Here is a 27850-nt window from a genome sequence, read left to right on the forward strand (position 1 = left end):
GGGGGGGGGCTAGAGCAGGCCGGGCGCTACCAAAGCGCGGGCCGGGGGGGGGTCGAGGGCCGTACCACCAGCTCGGACGCGGGGGCGCGGACGCGTCGTGGGAGCCTACCAAGGCCGCTGGGCGGGGGGGGGGCGGAGGCGGACCCTATGCGCTCTCCGCCACGCCTCTCCCGCCTCTACAGTGAGCCGGCCCCGAACGCACCCCTCACGCCCCAGGTCGATTTCTCCCGAACAGTGATGAGCAAGGCAGGGGTCGCCCTAGCCGACTGTACACGCACTGGGGTCCTGGCCCACCCCCCATGGGGCGGCGCGGCCCGGCAACTCCTCTTTGCCTACCGCCCCGGCCCGCGAACAGGACCCGACAGAGCCCCCATGTGACCCCGAAGCCCAGTCCCCCGGAAGGCCCACTGGGCCGCTCAGCCCGGCCGTGACTCAGCCCTGCGGCCCCCCCGGGGCCACGGGCAGAGGCCGGCCCGAGGCCACGGCGCCCGGGAAGCAGGGTCAAGTGCAGTTTCTCTTCCCCATTCCCTGCGGCCGTGGGCAGGGGACCCGGCTCCCCTCCACCCTGTTCCGCCCAGGCCGGCCCCGCGCTCGGAACCGCATCTGGCCCCGGGGCTGTCACGGCTCCGGCTGGGCATGCGACCCGAGGGTCGCTGGTTGTGATGGGGCAGCAGCTGGCATTGCTCAGCAGGCGGCTTCTGTGGTCGGCGGAGTGCGTCCCGCCGGGTGTGGGATGGGCCTGTGAACCGCCAGCCGGCGCCCTCCCCGCCCGCGGCCTCCCGCCTTCGAGGCCCGCAGAAGATGCAGCCGAGGGACCCAGAACCTGGCACAGCCTCCCCGGCTTGGAGTCGGACAGCGCTGGCCTCCAGACCCACCAGCTGGGAGAGGTTGAGAGAACCTGCTTAACCTGGAGCCTGGCCTCGGGTGTGAAGGTGGACGCCCGCCTGGCCGGGGGCGCCCCGAAACTCACGTGTCCCCATGGTCTCACCCCGCAGCCCTTCTTACTTTAGGGTACTTATCACCACAGGGCCTTCTGTACTTTCAAGGGTTTGTCTTAGTTGTTGATTTTCTGTGTCCTCTGACTAAAATAACAGCTGCATGAGAGGGGAACGTGGTCTTGTCAGTCTTTTATGCCCAGCCCTGGAATGGGCCAGGCCGGCATGTCACTGGTGCCCAGTGCACGTCTGCGGAAAGAACAAGTGAAATCGCACCGCGGGTCGTCTTTGTCCCGCTCGCTCCCCTCCCCGCACCTACCCCCGAGCCTCCTGGATGAGAGGCACGCAGTCGTTTTACTGAGTTGAATTAAAAGCATGACAGCCCTGAGGCTCGCGCTTGTTTTGTGCTGTCCCCTTCCCTGTAAGGTGTTTACATGTGTCAACGCCCCTCCTTGAAAATTCAGCACATCGGGGAGGTTTACTTTCATGCTCAAATTAGGCTGCTTTTCTGATTCTCTTCTAGGCTGAGGCTAAACCCCGAGTCCTTAGTGTCCTGTGAAAATAGACGTAAATGCTCGCGGTGCCACCACCTCCACGGTCCCTGCCTTCATTCTCGGTTCCTCTGCAGTGCCCAGGCCTGCCTTTCAAAGGAGGAACTGGGGCTCAGGAGGCTCAGGTGATGACCTGCTTAGTCATGCAGGCCGTAAATTCCTCAGCTTGTTCAAGGATTGTGTCTTTCTGCTCTGCTATCTTTAAAGCATCCTGATAAAAATAATCATTTTTTTCAAAATTTACAGGTATAACTGGTGATACATAACCCAGCAGAACTGAGAAGACTTTGAATGAAATGCACCCTGATTCCTGCTCACAACCTGTCATCCCCAGTGAGGCACCCATGTTTCCAGCCTGGCCGCTGGCCTCCCGAGGTCCATCTCCTCCCGGCTCCATCCCTCTCCCTGCCCGACAGCAAGGTCACTGTGTGTGTGACATCAAGCTAAGCCCTTTCTGTAAATGGTCCATTCCCACCTCAGCAGCACGGCACGCTCTTGGACGCTCTTACCCATGTGTCTTAGATGAGGAAACTGAGGTTCACGTCGGTGAGGCTGTGACTTGTCCTGCCTCCTACAGCAGCTCAGGATGAGGCTGAGTTTTGGGGTTTTACACCGTGAGGACTTGGAGAAGAGGACTAAAAACTCACCAGGAGGTGGCCAGGACAGCATCTCTTTTTTTCTGATCATATAAGTAATACATGCGCATTGTTTGTTTAATTAAGAAAAAACAGGCTTTTAAAAGACATTAGCAGAGGGGTGGAGCGATTTCTCCTCGGTGCCCATTTCTTTCTAAAAAATAAGCTGGTAAGGGAGGGAGGGGTCTCCCCACTTTTAAACCTGGGAGTTACTCAGAAGAGAGCACGGTTGGCTCTGGAGCACAGATGTCCCCACACCCTGCTTCCAAACAGCAGTTTAAAGCCCTGGAACCCAGGCTGGCCGTCTGCGGACGATGGGTCATAAACAAGCACAGGCCTCTGGATTTCTGAATACCAGTGAGCGGGGTCTCTCTCCCTGACCCAGTGCTAGCTGGGCTTTTCTCTCCGTCCTCAAGGCCTGACCTTGGGTCTGTCCCTACTTTAGCAACCCCCACCCCCACCCACCGCCGCCCTGGATATCTGATCAAATTCCTCCTGCCCCACCTTGCTGTGTGATGCCTGAGCTTGCCTTCAGCAAGAATCCTGCTGAGCCCTTCCTGTTCAGAATGCCCCTGCCTTGACGTTCCTCCTCGTCATGTTCAGTCCACCACCACTCCAGACACACACGCTGCTCCCTGGCTGTGATCCCCACTTGTCCCTGTTGGATCCGGAGCTGAGCCAGTCTCCCTTCCCCCTCCGCAGGCCCCGTGGTGCTTGCTGGTCCTTACACCAGTCTCCGCGGTGCCGAGCTGCCTCACTGTGCTTTAACTAGTGCCATGAAAACACTTTCCTTCACAACTGTGGCAAAATGAAAGCTTCCTGGAAAGAAAAAACATTTTTCATAGAAAAACGTGTCTTCTCAGAATCATTCTTGCTACTATGAGTATTCATTATGTCCATTTCTTTTTCTGAAAAACATATTTTGAACCACAAAACATGGTGCCTATGGCTTGGACCCAAGAGTCTCAAAAAGTGCTAAAGGCTCAGACTGGGGGCTCGACTCTTCCAGATTTTACTCCTGCTGGCTTGTAACCCTGGAAGGGTGGATTAACCTCTCTGAGCCACAAACATGAAAAGATGAGATGGGTCTAAAATCTCTTCCAACATCAAGGCTTCTGCTCCTTGAGTGTCATATAAGTCAGGGCCGGATTCTCTCTGTTGCAAATGATGACCTTGAAGCTAATGGCTGTAATTATCTTGGCACACAAAGAACCCTTAAATCTCCATTGGCCAAACACCTGAACGACCAGTTTTTAAAAACCGCCTCGATAAGACTGTATTGGTTCCAGGGCTACAGAGCCAGCCTGTGCTTGTGGGGTCCACCAGAGTGCATCCTTAGCTAGACCACCTCCCTCAGGGCCAAGTCTGGACATTTTGGGGGGGAGAAAGTGCTCCAGTTACAAACTGAAACCCTGCGGAGAGGCCCCCAAACTAGTCCGTCCAGTTCCATCTCTTGGGTTGGTACCAGATGGTATTCAGGTGACCTGGAGGGTCAAGTGCAACTTTGAGAAATGCTTAATTCATATCCACAGAGAGATCAATACCCTTGATCTTTCGTCTCGGTTACTATCTTAGAAACAAATGTACAGGCTCAAAATTTGCCCTCCCTTCCCCTACCCTCCAAACACAGCACAATGTGATACACAGATCAAATATATAGGCATATAAAGGAAAATGGAATTCAGTGTTTCCAAACTGTCAGGTAGAATGTTGTAAGGTAGGCAGATCCAAAAAGCCACACACTGAGATGGGACATTTGCGAAATCACCAAACGACAAAAACCTAATTTCCAGTTTTCCTCCCTGGGAACTGCCCTGTCTGATGCAGAGACAAGGATGTGAGACTTCAGATCAGCTGACCAGAAACCATCAACAGCAATTAGGAAACACACTCCCGATTCTGAGGTCTTTCTCTCTTGTTAGAGTCACTGAACCAAAGTCGTCGTGAAGGAGCCAGATCCCAAGGCTCTCCAGCTCACCATGGACTGAGGGTCACCGATCACCAGATAGTCACTTCTTCTCACGACGTCCTCTGCTCAGTAAGACCAGGGCAGAGCTACTCTGGTCTTAATAATTACTTGGTAGGCGTGAGGCATGTTACAAACAAGGTCTGTGTCACTCTGCACAAGAGTCATCCAGCACGAGGACCACAGGACGCCCACATGTCACACCTGGGCCGTGGTCACACCTGGCGTGGGGCAGGGTGGCCTGGCACCACATCCAAACCGGAGCCCAGGCGGCAAAGCTGTTTAGTGTAAGTCGTTTGAAGGTAAAGAGAGGCAGCAAGACTTAGGACGAAGGCTTCAGTGGGTCCGACAGGAGATGGTCTCGCCTTCACCAGGTAAAACTCACCGTGTTGGGGTGACATTGACATGCGCTGACCTAAGAGTCACGTTTTCCAACAAAAGTGCAGACAGGGTGGCTTTACTTCTGCACACTGCCGACTGGTCTTTTGTTCTTTTCTGCCAATAAATATTAACCCCCAAAATCAATGTGCTTTCAACCTCAGGGTACCTGGGAGCGAACTTCTTGCCAGTACACAATTTACTTAAGAAAATAACAGAATGGTTTGTGCTAAGGTTTACAAATACCGAGAGAAGAGACAGGGCCTAAGCTCAGGGTGGTTACTATATTGTAGAAAACAATAATACCCATGTAGGGGCTTCCCTGGTGGCGCAGTGGTTGCAAGTCTGCCTGCCGATGCAGGGGACGCGGGTTCGTGCCCCGGTCCGGGAAGATCCCACATGTCACGGAGCGGCTGGGCCCGTGAGCCATGGCTGCTGAGCCTGCGCGTCCAGAGCCTGTGCTCCGCAACGGGAGAGGCCACGACAGTGAGAGGCCCGCATACTACAAATAATAATAATAATACCCATGTAGATAATGCTTTAGATTATAAAGTTTGTTTCATAAACTTTTTTTTCCGTGTGTGCTCTAAGAATATTAATTAAAATGAGCAAGTAACCACAGCCATTTCAGTTAACCCTGATCCATTCCAAAAGAAGAGGAGATATTGCTATAAAACAGAATGTATTCTCAATTGAGAAAGTCAACCTTTGTTTAAAGCATTGTGTTGGTGTATTAAGGATGTTTTTTATTGTCTATATTTATGACGCTTTGATATCTTGGGGCCTGTCTGACCAGGGAGGACTGCCCCTCCAGGCTGAGCAGACCACATGTAAACCACGCAGGACAAGCAAAAGTTAAGAGAATTCAGCACCACCACACCAGCTTTACAACAAATGCTAAAGGAACTTTTCTAGACAGGAAACACAAGAGAGGGAAAAGAGCTACCAAAACAAACCCAACAATTAAGAAAATGGTAATAGGAACATACATGTCGATAACTACCTTAAATGTAAATGGATTAAATGTTCCAACCAAAAGACACAGATTGGCTGAATGGATACAAAAAATAAGACCCATATATATGCTGTCTACAAGAGACCCTCTTCAGACCTAAGGACACATACAGACTGAAGGTGAAGGGATGGAAAAAGACATTCCATGCAGATGGAAATAAAAAGAAAGCTGGAAGAGCAATTCTCATATCAGACAAAGTAGACTTTAAAATGAAGACTACTACAAGAGACAAAGAGGGACACTACATGGTGATCAAGGGATCAATCTAATAAGAAGATATAACAATTGTAAATATTTATGCACCCAACACAGGAGCACCTCAATACATAAGCAAATGCTAACAGCCATAAAAGGGGAAATCAACAGTAACGCAATCATAGTAGGGGACTTTAACACCCCACTTTCACCAATGGACAGATCATCAAAATGAAAATAAATAAGGAAATAGAAGCTTTATATGACACATTAGAGAAGATGGACTTCATTGTTATTTTTAGGACATTCCATCCAAAAACAACAGAATACACTTTCTTCTCAAGTGCTCATGGAACATTCTCCACGAATGGTCCATATCTTTTTTTTTTTTTTTTTTTTTTTTGTGGTATACGGGCCTCTCACTGTTGTGGCCTCTCCCGTTGTGGAGCACAGGCCCTGGACGCGCAGGCTCAGCAGCCATGGCTCACGGACCCAGCCACTCCGTGGCATGTGGGATCTTCCCGGACCAGGGCATGAGCCCGTGTCCCCTGCATCAGCAGGCAGATTCCCAACCACTGCGCCACCAGGGAAGCCCTGGTCCATATCTTGGTCACAAATAAAGCCTTGGTAAATTTAAGAAAATTGAAATCATATCAAGTATCTTTTCCAACCACAATGTTATGAGACGATATCAATTACAGGGGAAAAAAACTGTAAAAAATACAAACACATGGAGGCTAAACATTATGCTACTATATAACCAAGATATCACTGAAGAAATCAAAAAATACCTAGAAACAAATGACAATGAAAACATGAGGACCCAAAACCTATGGGATGCAGCAAAAGCAATTCTAAGAGGGAAGTTTATAGCAATACAATCCCACCTCAGGAAGCAAGAAAAATCTTAAATAAACAACCTAAACTTACATCTAAAGCAACTAGAGAAAGAAGAACCTAAAAAACCCCAAAGTTAGCAGAAGGAAAGAAATCATAGAGATCAGATCAGAAATAAATGAAAAAGAAATGAAGGAAACAATAGCAAAGATCAATAAAACTAAAATTTGGTTCTTTGAGAAGATAAATAAAATTGATAAACCATTAGCCAGACTCATCAAGAAAAAAAGGGAGAACACTCAGCTCAACAGAATTAGAGATGAAAAAGGAGAAGTAACAACTAACACTGCAGAAATAAAAAGGATCATGAGAGATTACTACAAGCAACTATGTGCCAATAAAATGGACAACCTGGAAGAAATGGACAAATTCTTAGAAAAGCACAACTTTCCAAGACTGAACCAGAAAGAAATAGAAAATATGAACAAACCATTCACAAGCACTGAAATTGAAACTGTGTTTAAAAATCTTCCAACAAACAAAAGTCCAGGACCAGATGGCTTCACAGGCGAATTCTATCAAACATTTAGAGCAGAGCTAACACCTATCCTTCTCAAACTCTTTCAAAATATAGCAGAGGGAGGAACACTCCCAAACTCATTCTATGAGGCCACCATCAGCCTGATACCAAAACCAGACAAAGATGTCACAAAAAAAGAAAACTACAGGCCAATATCACTGATGAACATAGATGCAAAAATCCTCAACAAAATACTAGCAAACAGAATCCAACAGCACATTAAAAGGATCATACACCATGATCAAGTGCAGTTTATCGCAGGAATGCAAGGATTCTTCAATATACACAAATCAATCAATGTGATACACCATATTAACAAATTGAATAAAAACCATATGATCATCTCAATAGATGCAGAAAAAGATTTCAACAAAATTTAGCACCCATTTATGATAAAAACTCTCCAGAAGGTAGGCACAGAGGGAATCTACCTCAACATAATAAAGGCCATATATGACAAACCCAGAGCCAACATTGTTCTCAATGGTGGAAAATTGAAACCATTTCCTCTAAGATCAGGAACAAGACAAGGTTGCCCACTCTCACCACTATTATTCAACATAGTTTTGGAAGTTTTAGCCACAGCAATCAGAGAAGAAAAAGAAATAAAAGGAATTCAAATGGGAAAAGAAGAAGTAAAACTGTCACTGTTTGCAGATGACGTGATACTATACATAGAGAATCCTAAAGATGTTACCGGAAAACTACTAGAGCTAATCAATGAATTTGGTAAAGTAGCAGAATACAAAGTTAATGCACAGAAATCTCTTGCATTCCTATATACTAATGATGAAAAATCTGAAAGAGAAATTAAGGAAACACTCCCATTTACCATTGCAACAAAAAGAATAAAATACCTAGGAATAAACCTACCTAAGGAGAGAAAAGACCTGTATGCAGAAAACTATAAAAAACTGTTGAAAGAAATTAAAGATGATACCAACAGACGGAGAGATATATCATGTCCTTGGATTGGAAGAATCAACATTGTGAAAATGACTCTACTACCCAAAGCAATCTACAGATTCAATGCAATCCTTATCAAACTACCAATGGCATTTTTCACAGAACTAGAACAAAAAGTTTCACAATTTGTATGGAAACACAAAAGACCCCGAATAGCCAAAGCAATCTTGAGAAAGAAAAACAGAACTGGAGGAATCAGGCTCCCTGACTTCAGACTATACTATAAAGCTACAGTAATCAAGACAGTATGGTACTGGCACAAAACCAGAAATACATATCAATGGAATAGGATAGAAAGCCCAGAGATAAACGCATGTACATATGGTCACCTATGGTCACATATGGTCATATAAGTGGTGCTGGGAAAACTCAAAATGGATTGAAGACCTAAATGTAAGGCCAGACACTATAAAACCTCTTCAATAAGTGGTGTTGGGAAAACTGGACAGCTACATGTAAAAGAATGAAATTAGAACACTTCCTAACACCATACCCAAAAATAAACTCAAAATGGATTAAAGACCTAAATGTAGAGTCAGACACTATAAAACTCTTAAAGGAAAACATAGGCAGAACACACTTTGATATAAATCACAGTAAGATCCTTTTTGACCCACCTCCTAGAGAAATGGAAATAAAAACAAAAATAAGCAAATGGGACCTAATGAAACTTAAAAGCTTTTGCAAAGCAAACAAAACTACAATCAAGACGAAAAGACAACCCTCAGAATGGGAGAAAATATTTGCAAATGAATCAACTGACAAAGGATTAATCTCCAAAGTATATAAACAGCTCATGCAGCTCAGTATTAAAAAAACAGACAACCCAGTCCAAAAATGGGCAGAAGACCTAAATAGACATTTCTCCAAAGAAGACATACAGATGACCAAGAAGCACATGAAAAGCTGCTCAACATCACTAATTATCAGAGAAATGCAAGTCAAAACTACAATGAAGTATCACCACACACCAGTTAGAATGGGCAGCATCAGAAAATCTACAAACAACAAATGCTGGAGAGGGTGTGGAGAAAAGGGAACCCTTTTGCACTGTTGGTGGGAATGTAAATTGATACAGCCACTATGGAGAAAAGTATGGAGGGTCCTTAAAAAACTAAAAATAGAATAACTATATCACCCAGCAATCCCACTACTGGGCATATACCCTGAGAAAACCATAATTCAAAAAGACACATGCACCCCAATGTTCATTGCAGCACTATTTACAACAGCCAGGACATGGAAGCAACCTAAGTGCCCATCGACAGATGAATAGATAAAGAAGATGTGGCACATATATACAATGGAATATTACTCAGCCATAGAAAGAAATGAAATTGAGTTATTCGTAGTGAGGTGGATGGACCTAAAGTTTGTCATACAGAGTGAAGTAAGTCAGAAAGAGAAAAACAAATACCGTATGTTAACACATATATATGGAATCTAAAAAAACAAAAATGGTTCTGAAGAACCTAGGGGCAGGACAGGAATAAAGATGCAGATGTAAAGAATGGACTTGAGGACACGGGGAGGGGGAAGGGTAAGCTGGGACGAAGTGAGAGAGTGGCATGGACATATATACACTACCAAGTGTAAAATAGCTAGCTAGTGGGAAGCAGCCGCATAGCACAGGGAGATCAGCTCTGTGCTTTGTGACCACCTAGAGGGGTGGGATACAGAGGTGGGAGGGAGATGCAAGAGGAAGGCGATATGGGGATATATGTATACATATAGCTGATTCACTTTGTTATACAGCAGAAACTAACACACCATTGTAAAGCAATTATACTCCAGTAAAGATTTTTTAAAAAAAGAAAGAAAAAGAGGAACAGATAAGGTCTGCGGAGCTTCTGTCCTCCTGTCTCCTGTTGACACATGACTTGTCAATTCAAGTCAAGCTGCCCTGAAAGTTCTTTCTGTGAAGTGAACCCATGAGCCAATGACGCACAGGCTCATCCGTGAATCTGGGACGGGGTGCTACCCAGACGCCCACACCATCCATCTCAAATCCAGGCTTTCATTTAGCTTCTCAATGACCATTTTGGTAACAGACATTAAATTATCAGCAAGCAGGAAGCAGAAGACTGGGGGGCACCCAAGGCTGGCCTGGAACTGGGGCGCAGCTGGGCGGGGGCAATGTGACGAATCTGGGCGCCACTGGGGACCTGTCAGGTGGGGGAGGGGGGGCTGCCTGGATCCGCGGAGAGACTCCTGTTTTAGGCTAAATCACTTTGAGCTCGGTCACGTGAGACACGGAAGAATTTAAACATTAAAGTGTAAACTCCGCACATAAAGCACCTTGGGGCCAGACAACCCCCACTGCGTGGAGCGTCCCTGCAGGCACTGCACCCCGGGCCCCGTGCGGGGCGCTCCGAGTGGTCGCCGGGGTTCCGTGTGAGGGTTACGTTGGAGCCCAGCGGCTCAGACCCTCGTTCAGGGTCCACTACTGGTGCTGGTTAGGCCGCCGCTGGGGTGGAAACGTGAAGTGATGATTCGGCATCACTCGCTGCCTCCCAAGAGCTCCTGGTCCAGGAGAAAGAGAGGCACCTCTACCCATTTATCCCATACGGCCTGCTATAGATTGAGTGTGTGTGTCCCCAAAGTTCATACGTGGACTCCTAACCCCCACAGGGTGGTGTTGGGAGGGGGCCTTTGGGAGGTGATGAGGTCACGAGGGTGGAGCCCCCATGATGGGACCAGTGCCCTGATAAGAGCTCTCTCTCCCCACCCCCATCCCCTCCCTGCCACCTGAGGACACAGGGAGAAGATGCCATCGATGAACCTGGAAGGGGGTCTGTCTGTCTTCACCAGACACGGGATCTGGACGTCCAGCCTCCAGAATGTGAGCAGTAAAAGCCGTTTAGGCCCCCAGCCTCTGGGGTAGTTACAGCAGCCGGAGCGAAGACATGGGTGCAGCCATCGTGTACCCATGACCACAGCTCTCTCTGTATCCGTCATTCTATGTAGAATGTGTATGTATCATACCTGCATACAATAAGGAAAGCAGTGCAGAGAAAGTGTGTGTTCACACAGCCGGGATGCAGGCTCAGGCCCGCCCGCCTGCTCTCAGGACACAGTCCCTCTCACTTTAGGGTCCTGTCGGTGTCCCGGGGCTGCTGTAACCAAGGGCTACAACCGGGCGGCTTAGAGTAACAGGGATTTATTTTCTCACAGCTCTGGGGGCCGGGCTCCCTTGGGAGGCGCAGGGGAGGGTCTGCTCCAGGCCTCCCTCCTGGCTGGTGGCTGTGCTGTGTCCAGACCCCCCTTCCATAAGGACGCGGGTCATATTGCACTAGGACCCACCCTAATGACTTCATGTTAACTTGATTACCTCTATAAAGACCCTGTCTCTAAATAAGGTCACATTCTGAGGTGCCAGGGGTTAGGACCCAACATATCTATTCTGGGGGGTAGCGGGGGCAATTCAACCTGTAACGGGATCTTTCACAGAAATCCAGGGATCCCACCGAATCCACATCCCGTCTCTTAAGGCCTCATTCCATCGGCTCATCACTAGATGATGCTCAGAACAAAGCTTTCGTACCCAGGAGACTAGCTTTACCACTGAATTTTCGTGGCTGCATGCACTTGGCAAACTTTAGAAGCATCAAGGCTGTGTTTCAATTTCATGGTTTCACCTTCAGAACATTTAACGACTGCACCATATCCTTGGACCATATAGAATTCATAGAAATTTAAGTCAATTCCAAATATCCTTGGAATTTCATTTTATATGAAAATAATTCATGAATGAACGCGTTGCCCCCGGGGATGTTGCGAGTATCAGGGCCTGGTTCACCCAGCTGGGCAGCCAGGCAAGAGGGCGTGCTCGTCTCCGGCTGGTTCCGTGGAGTCAGCGGAGACATGACTCACAGTCATAAGTTGGGGGCGGCGGGGGGGAGGCGCTGCCCTGCTGCTGGGGCCCAGGCCCTCACATCTGGGGGCAGGGGAGGGTGGCCGGTAATTCCGGCTGGTTCAAGCCGGAAGCACTTTGCAGTCAGAACTGGGAGGGGAGGGGAGACTCTGGTTTGTGGTCCTACAACCTCTTATGTCTGGGGGGACGTTAGGGATCCCTGTCCTGTCCTCTTTTCCTCCCTATCGGCCTCGGTATCCTTCCGTTCTTTTTTTTTCTTTTTCTTTTTTTAAACTTCTTCATTGGAGTACAGTTGCTTTACATTGTTGTGTTAGTTTCTGCTGTATGACAAAGTGAATCTGGTATATGTACACATATGTCCCCATATCTCCTCCCTCTTGCGTCTCCCTCCCTCCCGCCCTATCCCAGCCCTCTAGGCGGTCCGTTCTCTTCCTTTGGGGTTTGAGGCACAACAAGAGGAAAAGGTCTGGGTGGACACGAGCAGAAACGAGAAGAGAAAGTGCAGGAATAGGGCTTTCCGGAGAACAGTGTCTTCTCAGCAGTTACCCCTGGCGACTGGACTGGCGACTCAGGACGGGGGCGGGCAGCTCAGGGCGGCGGGGAGCCTCCTCCCCACGCGTGGAATGTCGGCAATGTCCCTGTGTTTTGGTCAAGCTTCATTTCCAGCGTGTGGGTCCCCAGGTACCCTGTAGGCACCAAACACGGAGAGCTGGGGGCACAGAGAGCTGTGGCCAGTAATCCGGCCACAGGGTCAGCCCAGAGCGACGACAGCTGAGGCCACAGCCGAGGTCGCCGTCACCCTCGAAAAATGTTTGGAACTACGGAGTCGGGACTTTGGTTTTGTTTTGCAGCAAGTATTAGGATGGAGGGAGTGCCATGCGATGTTCTTACAACGACCGAACTGCTCGCCAGCCCTTCCCACGCCCCCGGTCGGAAGCGCCAGCACAAGCGCAGAGCGAGCACGGGGGCCCCCCCACCCCCCGCGTGCAGGCGGAGCTGGGTGGGCGGAGCTGGGCGGGCGGAGCTGGGCTCCCCAAAGGCGGCAGGGACGCAGGGGCCACACCCAGCGCCCGCTCAGCTGTGGGGAGTGGGGTGGGAGGGGATGGCGAAGGGTCTTAGTGGTGCAGGCGGTGCTTCCTGTAGCTTTACGCCTTTGATTGGTGTTTAAGGATGTCATCGGCGTTTTCTCCTCCTACTCTTGCGGGACCCCAGTTGCATGCACATCCCATCTGCTCGCCGTCCTACTGGCCTCGCGGTGGCCCTCGCGCCTTGCCCGGCTCCACGCCCTCTTTCGCCGTGTGTCTGCGACCCTATAAACTCTTCTCCTTTGCCACATGTAATCGGCCTTAGAGTTCGCATTTTCGGTTATTACATTTTTTTCTTTCTAGAATTTCCACGTGATTCTATGTATATGATTTTCACTTCTCTAGCGAGACCCTCCGTCTGCTCTGAACACAGAATCACATGACTTTTTAAGCAACAGCTCGTAACTCTGATTCTGGAATTTCCCATGAAACTGCTTCCACTGTCCGTTCTTATCTCTTGGTTTCTGATAATTTTTTTCTGGTATTATCTCTGCCAACAAAGTTTTAACTGAATGTTGATTATTGCATCTGAAAATATTCTAGAGATAGTTTGAGGATCTGGATGTATTTTTCTTTCACTCTGGGCAGGCATGTGGGTGGGGCGAATCGTTTTAATCCAGTCAGGATTTAATCCCGTCAGGGGCTGGGTTTCAGGGTTTTTGTATCTTGTGTTTGGTGAACTATTCAGATAGCGAACAGTGCATGTTCTGTGTTTAGAATCGTGAATTGGAAATTCCTTTGTATGCTTGGTTCTGACGGACTGGAGGAATGCGAGCTCAGAGATGATGCTCAAATTGTGGCAACAAGCAAGTCAGTGAAGGGTCAGCACGGGGCTGGGGGCACCGGCTCGCAGACGGCGGAGGAGGTTCGGTGAGTGGGTAAGCCTACGGGACCAGAAGTGGGGCGCTGAGCACCTGCCGGAGGGGACTCAGCTGTGTCACCTACGTTACCTTAAGGCTCAGCACAATTCCTTATGAGTTCTAATTTTTCTTCTTTTTCAAGAACAAAGCAACCAAATTAGAGCGGGGAATGGTCCTTGTTAATCTCCGGCCTTGAGACCCAGCCTGGGCTCACGTAAAACAGGAACTGGGTGTTATCCTAACCGTTCACATTTTGTGCCTACATCCTCTCTCTACCCTCCCCACCCGTTTCTCTTTTTTTCCTCTCTTCCCCCAAAGTGTAGAATGATTAAAACATTTGAAACATGAACAAGGACCTACTGTATAGCACAGGGAACTCCACTCAATATTCTGTAATAATCTAAATGGGAAAAGAATCTGAAAAAGAATAGATACATGTGTATGTATGACAAACTTTGCTGTATACCTGAAACTAACACAACATTGTATATCAACTATGCTCCAATTTTTTAAAAAGTAAAAAAAAAAATTTGAAACATGAATGTGGACTTGAAATAGTTTATGAGTTAAACCAAAAATTATATCTGTGGACTTCCCTGGTGACACGGTGGTTAAGAATCCGCCTGCCAATACAGGGGACACGGGTTCGAGCCCTGGTCAGGGAAGATCCCACATGCCACGGAGCAACTAAGCCCGTGCGCCACACACAACTACTGAGCCTGCGCTCTAGAACCCGTGAGCCACAACTACTGAGCCCATGTGCCACAACTACGGAAGCCTGCATGCCTAGAGCTCGTGCTCCGCAGCAAGAGAAGCCACCGCAATGAGAAGCCCGCGCACCACAACGAAGAGTAGCCCCCGCTCGCCACAACTAGAGAAAGCCTGCGCACAGCAACGAAGACCCAACACAGCCAAAAATAAATAAATAAATTTTTAAAAACCACAAGAATTAAACCTGTGACATATATAACTCGCAAGGTACTGCGCAAACTCCCCGACTAGCTTTGGACAGCGTGGGTGCCCGATTCATCTCCGTCTACAATGCCTTCCGCCTAGAGGTGCTCTCTCTGCAGCAGGAGTAAGAGGGCTGTTGGTGGAAGAGACCCTGTGGGGTGAACACTGTAGCCCAGTGTCAACTGATAAATATTTTCTGCACAAGACATGGCTAGTTAGAGGCAACAGTTACTGGTTGATTTTGACTAGGGATTAAAATAAAAGATTTGTCGTTTCCTACTATACCGATCATATTAATTTTCTTATTAATCCAACATGGGGTTTGCTTTCTGAGTCATCTGTTCGTTCACAGAATTGCTAGTTACAGAATATAATCCTTATTTCACGTTTTCCAGGCTGACTATAACTTTGTGACAGCTTGTATCAAACTGCTCAAATTTTGAAGTATAATGTCGTTTTACCAACCCCTGTTTATTCAACATCCTTGAACAAAGATCGATATAAAAATGACACTGGCTTTATGTATTTAACTGAAAAATCAGTGTTTAATTTCAGTGTTTACAGCTGAGCCTCAGGAGGCCTGCTGCTCTCTAGTGGACGATCCTTGAGCTGCAATGCTCTTCACCTGTGATCTGGTGAGTCCAGCTCCATTCACCGCAGCCAAAAATACCCCTGTATCCCCAGCAACTGTAATGAGTTGTTGCTGAAGTTGTGGTGTGTGCAGCTGCTTATTATGCATAAATATGCAAAGCAGATTTGCTGGGTGTCAGTTACTTAATTCAAATGAAGACGCCTGTCCAGTCTATTCTCGGTTATTATGGAGGCAGCAGCCTTGCGTGTGTGCAGCAAATTGCTCACCTCAAAAGCCAAGTCCCTGTGTCACCTTGGGAAGCTTCCATCCGTCCTGCTTCAAATGGGGGTGCCCTGACGCTATTTACCGGGGAGACTGCTGTGCGGATGAGGCCTGTGGAAGGCTCTACAACTTTGCTTGGTTTAATATCTTATGAAACGACTTTCTTCTTTGCATAGTTAAAACAAGCTCTTATGAGAGCTAAACATTTGAAACATTTCCTAAGTTTTTACGACATTACAGGTCCAATATTCTGAGTGAGCACTGGACCACCTAGAAAGGCTGGACGTGGAGAATTTGGGGGGCACCACAGAAGGTCAAGATTCAAGATGAGACTGTAATGTTTATGAAGGAAAGTCACATGTGAGCAAGAAGAGGTCTGTCCAAGGACCCTCTCCCACCCGCGCGGTGTGGGAGCCTGGCCAGCTGACCTGGCCTGCATGCAAGGCCTGGCCTCCCCCTGGGGCTCAGATCACAGGGGCCCAGCTGACTCCACCTGGCAGAGACCACGGGAAGGGAATCATGGGGGAAACTGGAGTTTGAAACAGAGAAAAGGCAACGGAAGAAACAGTAAAAAAAAAAAAAAAAAACTGTCGCCGAATGATCTCAGCACGGGCACCTGGTATCCTGGCAGTTGCAGAACAAACGCTCACAGCAGGGAAGCCGCGCTCCAGGCCCCTCCCCCCCCACCCCACGTGTGGGGCGTGCCATGAGGGCGATGCCCTGACTGCTGCTTCCGGGGCCATCGCCTAGGGCCCAGCTCACTGTCTACAACCTGGAGGGCCAGGCAGCGTCTCCCGCGGGGACCAAAAGCATCCCTCCTGAGCGTTGCCTATGAGACCAGGGCCCCCAATTCACCGTCCCTCAGCTGTGCCACCAACACTGCACACACGGCATCCACCCACCACCTCGCATGGCCCCTTGGAAGTCGGGGTAAAGGAGCCACAGGCCGCGGCTCACGCCGTCCCCGTGAGGGCAGTAACGCAGGTTCGTATTTGAGCAGCACCGATGAACCAGTAACAAACAGGCTAGTTACTAGCTTGTAAGCAAAGAAAATCTGTGACCTGTCACAGACCCAACACCCTTTGAGAGAAAATCTGTCTGGTAGCTGAACGTAAGTGCTAGGTCCATAACTCTCTCTCTTTTATTTTATTTTTTATTTTTTTTTGCGGTATGCGGGCCTCTCACTGTTGTGGCCTCTCCCGCTGCGGAGCACAGGCTCCGGACGCGCAGGCCCAGCGGCCATGGCTCACGGGTCCAGCCGCTCCGCGGCACGTGGGATCCTCCCGGACCAGGGCACGAACCCGTGTCTCCTGCATCGGCAGGCGGACTCTCAACCACTGCGCCACCAGGGAAGCCCTCTCTCTTTTAAAATGACAGTATCTCCAGCGCGGTGGCCAGGGCATAAATGTCGTGCCGACACAGGCAGGACCTCAGCTCCCGAAGAGGCTGGATGCTTCCAGCAGGGGCTGCGTGCAGAGAGACCGAGGGGGTGGCAGGGGAGACTGCAGAAGGGGGCTGGAGGACCCGGGCCTCAGAGAGAGGAGGCGCCCCTCAGGGCCTCTCAGCACCGGCGTGTCTGTTGCGAGACTGGGCCCCGGGAGAGGCTAAGGGGGCCGCGGGGCTGCACTCGAGGGTCCTCGTGTTTTGAATGTGGTCTGCATCGCCCCTGAGTCTCTGCTTTGCAAAGCCTGTTGTGCGTATTTTCACACTCTCAATTGTAAAAGGCCATAGTGGTGGAATGAGATGGTTTGCAAATGGATTTTTCACGGGCACTGGACTCTAATTGTTTGGAGGAAATCCATCTAGTCGATTTTAAAGTACCACAAAAGTTGTAGGGTGTACTCCCAGGAATTCGAAGGGGTGTTATTTGTCTGGGGGCCAAAGTTGAAAGCTTTGAAAACCTTTGTTTCTTTCCTGACACAGCATCTGTGTAACAATTCTCTGAACTGTATTAAGTGATGATAAGTGAAGAGCTAACAAAACAAAAATAAACAAAAGTAAGGAGCAGAAATCTTTCCAACATCCTACTTTTCACAAAGCAACTCATTTAAAACTTCAAATAATGGAAAACAAGCTGAAAACATCCAAACTGCGGCATCTGACTTTTCTAATCGTTGCTTCTTGCTTTGATGTTGTTGTTTCAGTTCATAGGCTATTTTGGGGAACATTCTGGTTTACAGAAAAATCGAGTGGAAAGTACAGAGTTCCCATATAATTCTTCACCCCTCCTCCCAGTTCCCCTGTTGTTAACATCTTCATGGACGTGGTACATTTGTTACAACTGACGAACTAATATGAATGCATTTAAAATGAATATCATACGACTTTCCATGCACTTTTACTGACGCCTGGGAAAACAGCATTAAACCGTATGTGGATAAAAGCATAAAGTTTTCAATGAAATGCTGAGTAAATTAAAACTTTCACGGAAGGATTATGGGATTAAAAAAGAAAAACGAATAAAGCTTTCTTTCTGCTAGTTATAGGTATGTTATAGAAAGAAGCAGGGTGATTACCTAATTTACGACAAAGGAGGCAAGAATATACAGTGGAGAAAAGACAGCCTCTTCAATAAGTGGTGCTGGGAAAACTGGACAGCTACACGTAAAGAATGAAACTAGGACACTCCCTAACACCACACACAAAAATACACTCAAAATGGATTAAAGACCTAAATCTAAGACCGGATTCTATAAAACTCTTAGAGGAAAACAAAGGCAGAATACTCTCTGGCATAAGTCACAGCAAGATCTTTTTTGATCCATCTCCTGGAGTAATGAAAATAAACCTAAAAACAAACAAATGGGACCTAACTGAACTTAAAAGGTTTTGCACAGCAAAGAAAACCATAAACAAAACGAAGAGACAACCCACAGAATGGGAGAAAATATTTACAAATGAAGCAACCGAAAAGGGATTAATCTCCAAAATATACAAACAGCTCATGCAGCTCAATATTAAAAAAACAAACAACCCAATCAAAAAATGGGCAGAAGATCTACACAGACATTTCCCCAAAGACATACAGATGGCCAAGAAGCACATGTTAAGACGCTCAACATCACTCTTCATCAGGGAAATGCAAATCAAAACTACAATGAGGGATCACCTCACACCGGTCAGAATGGCCATCATCAAAAACTCTACAAACGATAAATGCTGGAGAGGGTGCTGGAGAAAAGGGAATCCTCTTGCACTGTTGGTGGGAATGTAAATCGATACAGCCACTATGGAGAACGGTATGGAGGGTCCTTAAAAAACTAAAAATAGAACTACCATATGACCCAGCAATCCCACTTCTCTGGGCATATATCCAGAGAAAACCATCATTCAAAAAGAGACATGCACCCCAGTGTTCACTGCAGCACTATTTACAGTAGCCAGGGCACGCAAGCAACCTATGTCCGACGACGGAGGAATGGATAAAGAAGATGTGGCACATATATACAATGGAATATTACTCAGCCATAAAAAGAATGAAATAATGCCATGTTCAGCAACACGGATGGACCTAGAGATTGTCATACTGAGTGAAGTAAGTCAGGCAGAGAAAGACAAATATCATATGATTATCGCTTATATGTGGAATCTAAAAAAATGGTACAAATGAACCTATTTGCAAAACAGAAATAGAGTCACAGATGTAGAAAACAAACTTATGGTTACCAGGGTGTAAGGGGAGGGGAGGGATAAATTGGGAGATTGGGATCGACATATACACACTACGATATATGAAATAAATAACTAATAAGGACCTACTGTGTAGCACAGGGAAGTCTTCTCAATACTCTGTAATGGCCTATACGGGAAAAGAATCTAAAAAAGGGTGGATACGTGTACATGTATAACTGATTCACTTTGCTGTACAGCAGAAACTAACACAACACTGTAAATCAACTGTACCGCAATAGAAAGTAATAAAAAAACCAAGAAAGAAGCAGGGTGAGTGACGGTTAAAATATTAGGTATGTGCTCTCAGTTATTTAGCGATGCTTTCTCTTAACTGAAAACTTATAAATCACGATTTTGCTCTCAGGCGAGCTGAACGGAAAGGATTCGTAAAATGGGTTCAGTTTCCCGGGAACTCACGAGCCTCGGCAGGAATTCGCAGCGGACGGCACACAACTCCCCGAGGGAAATCAGACCACAGTCTCACCCGGCCCGACGGTCACTAGAGCCTTTTTTTCTCCATCTTGCCGCCGCCATCAACTTACCTCAAAACCTCAGCGAGGCCGGAGCCGGTGGAAGGAAGAAAGCGGTTTGGAAAGAGGCGGGAAGCAAGTCCGGGGTGAACATGGGGCCGGTGCTGAGGAGCGCCCCCCCCCGCTCCCCGCCAGACCGTCCACACTTCCTGGGGGGCTGGAGGGAGAGGCTCCAAGAGGGAGCCGCCTGCACTGACCTCCTGCAAAAGCCAAGGGGCCGGAGACAGGGAGGCGCCAGAAGCCACGGGAAAGCAGAGACTCCCGGCAGGCAGCGGGCGCCAGACTAATTGGCAACAGGCAGGAGAAGGAAGCACAGGTGCCCTCGATCACGCTGATGAGGGGAGACGAGCTTCCCCAGCAGGTCGGCCTGGGGGTTCCGCGGAGGCAGCACCCCCCACTCCCTGAGCCCAAGCGGCAGACCCCGCACGTGCCCTGACACGCCTCTTGCCCTGCAGCGCGAGAGAATCTGAAACAAGCATTAACTAGCTACCGTACTTCCTGGTGTGAAGCTCATTTTCATCTGTGCCATTTGGGCATCCGTAGGAAACCTGTCGCCTTAATTAATGTCCGCTTCTTTCTAGCAGGTAGGGGAGGTGAGTCTATTTCAACGAGGAAGTATATACTGGGGGAAGGGTGCAGTTCTCCAGATAAAACTCTTTGGTCTATATAATTATTCTGAGTTTAAAATCACATGAGAAGTCACTCCAATAAAAAGTAGACATTACTTTTCTCCAAAAATTTAATTGCAGAACTATTTACAGGAGGCGGCCATCAGCAAAATACAGAAATCAGATGAGAGAGGCATTTATCCTGGAAGAAAAGGTGAGCGCGTTTTTCTTATAATCAGCGGAGAGTGAAAAAAAGTCAGGAGGAAAAAGAACCCAAATGACACAATCCTTCAATGCCTTCAAGTAAGGACCAACATTCTGAAAAGAAGGTATTGACAAGAAGAAAGAAAGCGTGGTGTGGACTGCGTCCTGTACATTCAGCGTAGGCATCCTGCGTGCTAGGAAACAGAATTTATCAAAAGAACCAGAAAAGCATGAGAAAGAGAATTCCATAAAATAGTTTAATTCCCGTGAAGAGTAACTTTGTACAGATGTTGAATATTTGGTACTCTGTCCATCCTCGTTGTTGATGTGATTTCATATGTATATATATTTATATATCTATTTATATACTTTTTTTTTTTTTTTTTTAAAAACGTTAACTAAACAGCTAGTTTCCTGGTTCTAACATTCCTTGAATTTCTGTAGGAGGCATTTCCTTTAGTCCTTAGGCCACACCTGGGTATTTTGGCATGTGACATGGGGGGTGGGTGTGTGGACCGCTCTCCGGGCAGGGAGGACCCGCACGGGAGGAAAGTGACAGCATTTGGAAATAAGAGTTCAAAAGTAGCCTAGGATTCACTACCGGCGAGGGGAAACTCTTCGAATTCAGCAAACCAGTTATAAAGTGGAGGGAGAGAGACGCACTGAGCCCTTTAAGTGATGTGATAGTAGTCAAGCGATGGGCTGGGCCTTGGCGGGGTGAGATGGGTAGGGGGTGTCAATCAAAGAGGAGGCAAATGGCACCTGTGAGGTACCACAGACAGCCTTGGAGCTCCCTTCTTGCCTGTTCGCCGGCACGAACCGACATCCTCTCCCTGGTCTGCTTGAAAGACAGAAATGTGTACACAAATCTGGCAGAGACCTTTCCTTTCACCGTTGCCTCTCCTCCATTGAGGACGTGAACGCTTGCGTTCCCGAGGCTTTCAGGTTCAGAATAAGCACCCATGATAAGAGTCACATAAAATCTAAGAAAGTAGGGAGGTAAACCCCTGTTACCTGTGTGTGTCTGTGTGTGTGTGTATATACAAAATCTTTTATGAAAAAGTAGTGTTGTCGTAGGTAACTAACGTTTCCTCTGCAAATAAGTCATCTGTCAAGAGTTGAGATTGAAACTTGAAGTAATTTCTTCAAATGCTGGATCAAGATGCCAGGGTTAGGACAGCAATTCAGGAAATTATGTGGATTTCTCGATGTTGCAAGGATGAAGAGATGGAGTTTCCTCGGAGCGTTCCCACGGCGCACTTTGCGTTCTCTGAGGTGTGAAACGGGGTCATTAGAAAAAGCCAGGCCAGAGGGGCCAGCTTCACAAAGCTTCAGCGATTTTGGTATGTCTGATTCCGTCCTTGGCACTGTCCCACATGCTCAGTTTTCTGCTTCCAAATTATTTTTTCTTTCTCACGTTCCTGTTTCACTTAAGAGCTCGTCATTCCGTCTAAGATGACGCTGTGCTTAAGAAGTGGTGAAAACATCACCTCGTTCTGGGTGGTGCCTGGTCCTCGTTCGTGGAAACATCTAGAAGCGCTTGCCATCAAAGCCAGATTGGAAATGGAGCAAGGCCCCCGGTAGTTCTCCATTTCCAAGCCTTCACGGAGCTCCTGGCAGCCTCCGGCCGAGCCCAGACAGCCTTCTCAGGAGGGGACCGCTGCGTTTGGTGGTCCTGATCATCTCTGAGATGCTCAGGATGTGACTTGACCTCCGCAAGCATCCACCACACAGAAGGGGGGCGTGGGCATCAGCTTTATCAGGAAAGGACACTTTCACACCTGATTCCAAGGAGCTCAGAGGATGTGAATGTCATCAGTCCTCACAAAATGTCTGTGAGGGCGACGGGGACGGGAGGAAACTGAGACGCAGGGTCAAGAGAAGTTGCGGCTGATGTAGGAACAGAAGCCGGGCTTCTCATTTGACTCCAGAACCCTCTGCAGCCACTCTCTGCTACAGGGCGTTTCCTTAAACCGTAAAAGGGCACCTTTCCCAGCATTGTGTCCACTGCCCACACTTACTACAACTGTCAACTTAGTAAAGGGACCAGGTGGAGCTCCTGCTGTAAAGGCACAGGGCTCTGATGTGACCTGATGCCGTGGACTTTATGACAAATGGTGCAGGGGCTGCTGATGAAGCCACTTCCGTGGTCCAGCCTGCTGGTGAAACGTACCTACTAACCAGCAGTTGCTACAGTCCTGGTTGCTTACGCTTCAGGTTTTCTATTTTATTTTCAAATTTTGGAACCCTGTATTCAACCAAAACTTTCAAACAAGTGTAAACAAGTATGCAGATTAAAACAAAGGAGAACCTCAGGGGCCAGTGTATGAAAACTACTGTCTTCAACTACCTGATTAGTATGTTAAATTTGCAGTAAAAAGAAAAAAAAAAAAAAATCAGCGGTTCAGGCTTTGAGAAGAAAGGAGGTGCCTGGGAAACGTGCACAGGTGAAAGATGTGGGAGGGAGCCATTTGGCCCATTGCCGGGAGACGTGACAGGAATGTCCCACTTTTCAGAAAGGCGGGGAGGTGCGGCATCCAGGTGCCCTCCCCAGGCTGAACCGTTGGGGCTGCCCTTCTCCATCGAGATGGGCGCGTCCCTGCCTCACTGGCCAAAGTTCTTGGAGGCCTCCACTCCCCGGGACCAGGTGCTGGTTGGTGGCTCTGGCCAGCCCGGGGGCCCACACGTCCCCAAGCTCATTCCAGATGAGGTGCGTGGGACCTTCTGGGAACCCGACGGAACCCTGAACGAGGCCGATGGCTCTGCCAGCAAAACGCAGCTCAAGCCTTGGCCACGTCTCCCTTGAGACGCCCCAGTGGCCTCCAGCTCCTCAGGGCACTCGAGGTGTGTCCGATTTGACCTGGTTACTGCCGATGGGAAAGGCTTTCTGATGAGGACCGTTCCTCCTTTCTTCTGATCCTTCTTGCCACTGAAAGCTGTGGCCCAAATCAGGCGGCTGCTGGGAAGAGCCCAACTTCAGTCACTCCAGGCACTTGGACCAAACGTCTGCAACATGACTTTTCTTTCCAGTCAGAGTCCATCCTGGATCGGGCCGTGGATTTGAGTGAATACGCAACGCAGGATCTTTGAACTAAAGTGATGGATACGGTGGCTGCGCCACGTGGTATTGGCAAAGGCAAACGGGAGCACAGACCCCAAAAGAAATGTTCAAACCCCATGCATCTGTGGGCTCTGGAATCGCGTTGTCTTCTGGTCCTAAATTTGGCCACTTCTACAGGATCTAGCAGGGAGAGTCCCTCTACTGTTAGGGTCACTGACTTGCTGGTTATTTTTTTTTTTTTAAAGACAGAATCTTAAAAATAACCTGTTATTTTTCCTAATACACGTTTCTATTTACTGCTGGAAGTCTTTAGTATCGATCCGGAGGTGCAAACATCCACAACATTTCCTTTTAAACAAAAACGTAAATTTTTGGTATCATACAACAGTTCGATTCTTCATACCCCATTCTAGGATGGTTCTATAAATTTGCTGAGAAAAAAATGGTAATGATGGTCACTGAGAACAGATACTTTTCAGTTAAAGACAACAATAACAAATGAAGATGTATGAGATGAATTACATCGAAAGCGCACTTGTGAACAAGTGACATTTGCCTGGTTTGGGTTTTGTTAAACGTTAGGAGCCTGTTTATCATACTTGTGTTCTGATTTGGAAAGTTAAGTAGGGCCTTCAGCATGGCAACATCAACTTGTTGGCTGTGAGGAAAATGATTTCTAAAGGGGCACCTGGGTTATAACGGATATGGGCTGTATCTTCAGGGAATACAAGTCTGTGATCACAGAGAACACGGCACTTTCCATCATAATGTTCCTAGAACATCGTGCATTATCATTTTCAACCATATCCTCAAATTTACATATAATCTTTTAGCAAAATTATATCCACGACGTGGTGAAACGATCACCGGATAGTTCTGCGTCTGTAGAAGTGGCTGCAATAAGTTAGTGTGATGGACTAACACAAGTATTATAAACAGTTTTATTTTTCTTTACAGGTACAATGTGTAAACATGGCTTATCGTCTGCATTTCATGATGGGATGTCACCATGAGAACGGATATATTGCACTTGGTCGTGTCACACAAACGGGTACCATTCCATCAGACGCAGCCGCAAGCATCCCCCCTACCCCCCACCCCCCCCGTCACACAACCTTCTTTGGAACAACGTGGACCAAACAGGGGTTCGTTCACGTTCCCCACTTCGCATCAACAACTGATGTCAAATTTAGTTGCAGGTGAATTTGCTCACCAAGGGATGGTTTAGGCCAAGACTTTGGGGGATATTAAGATAAAAATGAGTCTACAAAACATAAAGAAAATTAATCCAAATCCAGTGAGTACTTTGGTTTCAGTCAGCATCAGAGAATCTGGGATCTAAAATCATTATTGTCTAATTTTATAATTTGTTGGTATCTATTTTGTACAAGTTCAAGGAAATGAGCTAAAACCCATCAGCTTCCAGGCGAGGCACACGTGAGTAGGTTGGCAAACACGTATGCAGTTTACATTTCCCTGTGTGAAGGAGTACACACCGAGTTTTCTGTGGTTATTCCTAAAGAACTGTTTGTCTTAATAATACATCATGTTTAACGTCTAAAACGCCAATGGTTGCAAATACATTTGTCTTTAACATAGTGTACTGAATATAGGAAGAAGCATCATTATTGTATACTACTCAGGATTTAGGTATTTATTTAGGTAGAAAAAAATGTTTAGAATACTCTGGGGGAAATAGGATTCATTTATAGAAGAATACTTCAGGGATTTTTTTTTTTTTTTGCATTTTTCAAGGATATACATTCGTACTGATTTTTGCTTCCAAATATATTTTAAGGCTGTTTGGTAAAATATATACCAGATATGAGGTTCCATTTACAGGGTTTTGTCCTTACAGGGAATTCTTAACTACTCAGCTTTAAAAAAGTAAAACTTTGAAGCTAAACATGCTTTAATATCATCTGTGCTCCTACGAACCCCATGCTTCGTGAAATGTAGAATATGAGGAAAAAGAAAAGCTGCAGGCGTTAAGGCGCGCCCCAGCTGTGCAAGGACCTCACCGAAGGCTCTCATACATTATCAGGCTGCGGGGAGAGCTGGGTGCGTCTTAAAGTGCGAGTCAAGGGAGGAATACAAAGTGCTGTGGGGGAGGGTCTGTGCTGCTGGGCTGGGGCCACAGGGGGCCCGGCGTTCGGGCGGAAACGCCGCGTCACCCGCTTTTACCTGGAGTCACAGCGAGGATTCTAGTATGGGGTCAAATGGATAAATCCACAGGCGCTTCCTCTGAAGTGATGTCTGAACAGACACACACACCGTCGTCGGATTGGAACAACGGTCACGGCATCTAAATTTCATGGGACGAATGGGAAACCTTCTGTTAGAGACGTTCCTGTTTTTCTCTGGTGCCAATCAGAACCACGAAAACGAAGGACTTTTGCTGAAGTCCACGGCTGGAAATCACAACGTGCCCTTTTTCTTTTTGTCTAAAACAGGCAAGAAATATATTCTTGACTTTAGCCATACTGCATAGGACAAAAGAATTCTGGAAAAATACAAATGTAAACTACGTGTCTTCTTTACCATTTAAACCGAGAGACACTTACCACTCACATTCATGTTTCTTAAACTGTTTACAACATCACAACTGTCATTTTAAACGAGCAAACTTTTTTTTTTGTTTTCTTTTGTTTCTTAAGGATACCCTGGAGAAAGTCAACCGACAGAGCATTTGAGGATATATATACATCTATGAAAAAAAAAATCACATGGTGCATAAAGGGTGAAACTTAAAGACAGAACCAGGTGTGACATTTTAAGTTACAAAGGAATAAAAAATAAATGACTCTGTTATCTGAGTGAGGACAACTCTTTGATCGTTCTACTCCTGCTACAGAAGTGCCAGCCTTTCTTAAGCCTCTGCTCTGTTTCCATCTGTCTCTCCCTGTGTGAATGAACACTCAGCTGAGTTTCTGACCGTGTAGATGCTGCGCTGAAGGTCTGTGGCAGGGGCAGACTTCTCACCCCGCCAGGTTTCCGGAGAAGCGCACGGCGGGGAGATTGGTGGCTGGAGAGATGACTTCCCATCACCATAGACGTGGCACAGAGAGAACCACGAGAGGGGTCAGCGGGGTTCAGGGCACGGTGACCCCAGGCCACAGGTGGGGTCTTTCTTTCCTGCACTCAAGCTGTAGCACCTTCCACTTGGGTGTCTAATGCCTCGAGTGAGTGGTGAGATGCACCCATTCATAGTTTTTTTTTTTTTGTTATTCTTGCCTCTAATATCACACAATTTATAAAAATATAAATAACAAAGTGTGAACTGGGTTCCATCTCGAGAGGTGTTCCTTGTCCCCCTCTGAGAACAGAGTGGCTATGTCAGGTGTCCTCATGCCTCTCCGTGCCTGCTGATGGGAAGCCAGGCCATCCGGGGAGAAGTCGTCGCGGCCGTGAGCTCGCAAACCGTGGACGTCAGGGCGTCCCAGGGTGTTTATGGCACAAACACAGCAGCCGGGGCGAGCTCGCTTGGAGGAGTGACGCAGGAGTGACCGGGGACGTGATGCACGGCACGGGCGATGGGGAGAAGGGGGGCAGGGGCGGGCCCGGAGCCCTAGAGCCGGGTCTGGGCCTCGGGGATGTAGATCTCGATGCTGTCGGCCCGCTCGCTGGCCGAGCTCTGGCGGAAGGACGCTGCCCTCTTGGCCGCCGCCAGACGCCTCCGGGCCTCCTGGCGCTGTCTGTCCGGCAGGTCCAGAGACTTCTCTCTGGTGATGGGAAGTTTCCCTTTGGGGGGCTTCTTTGGTATTGGAGGGGGGACCTTTCTTTCCTCCTGAAAAGCATCACAAGTCAAAATTGGGGGAGTCAGAGGAGTCCGGCCGCCCCCCCCACTCACAGCCCCGCGCCCACCCGATGCCGCGTGACCCAGATCCCCGGGGCGGGAAGTGTTTACACACGAGGACATCCATCCTGCACGGGCGCGTGGGACGCCGCCCTAGTCTTAGAGCTATTTTGACCCTGTTGCTGGGTAAACGCTTGGCAAGTGCTCACAGGCTCACGTTCTTGAGTTTCCCAGGGGTCTCGGAAGATGCCGCTTGACAGCCCTGTCCTACGCGACAGTCTTTTCAACAGACTCC

General features: G+C 47.8%; 1 protein-coding gene and 1 long non-coding RNA gene across 13 annotated transcripts in view; one reads left to right on the top strand and one right to left on the bottom strand.

Moving 5' to 3' along the window:
* Nucleotides 1–27850, bottom strand: part of DLGAP2 (DLG associated protein 2) — a 719273-nt gene that overhangs the window by 4310 nt on the left and 687113 nt on the right. For 10 of the 12 annotated variants that reach the window (XM_067022654.1, XM_059049193.2, XM_067022650.1 and 7 more), the window contains one exon: nucleotides 24687–27546. In XM_067022654.1, the coding sequence (XP_066878755.1) occupies nucleotides 27328–27546 (219 nt within the window). In that variant the 3' untranslated portion in view covers nucleotides 24687–27327. Of the gene's footprint in view, nucleotides 1–20607; nucleotides 24191–24686; nucleotides 27547–27850 lie in introns of those variants that run through there. The other 2 variants (XR_010838518.1, XR_010838517.1) reach the window with 2 other exon arrangements.
* LOC136793333 (uncharacterized) lies at nucleotides 70–2966 on the top strand. The gene is made up of 3 exons (XR_010838519.1): nucleotides 70–1011; nucleotides 1459–1611; nucleotides 1733–2966. It is a non-coding gene; the product is annotated as an uncharacterized lncRNA (long non-coding RNA).

The sequence above is a fragment of the Kogia breviceps genome, chromosome 20 (assembly GCF_026419965.1).
Source record: "Kogia breviceps isolate mKogBre1 chromosome 20, mKogBre1 haplotype 1, whole genome shotgun sequence".
Lineage (NCBI taxonomy): Eukaryota > Metazoa > Chordata > Mammalia > Artiodactyla > Physeteridae > Kogia > Kogia breviceps.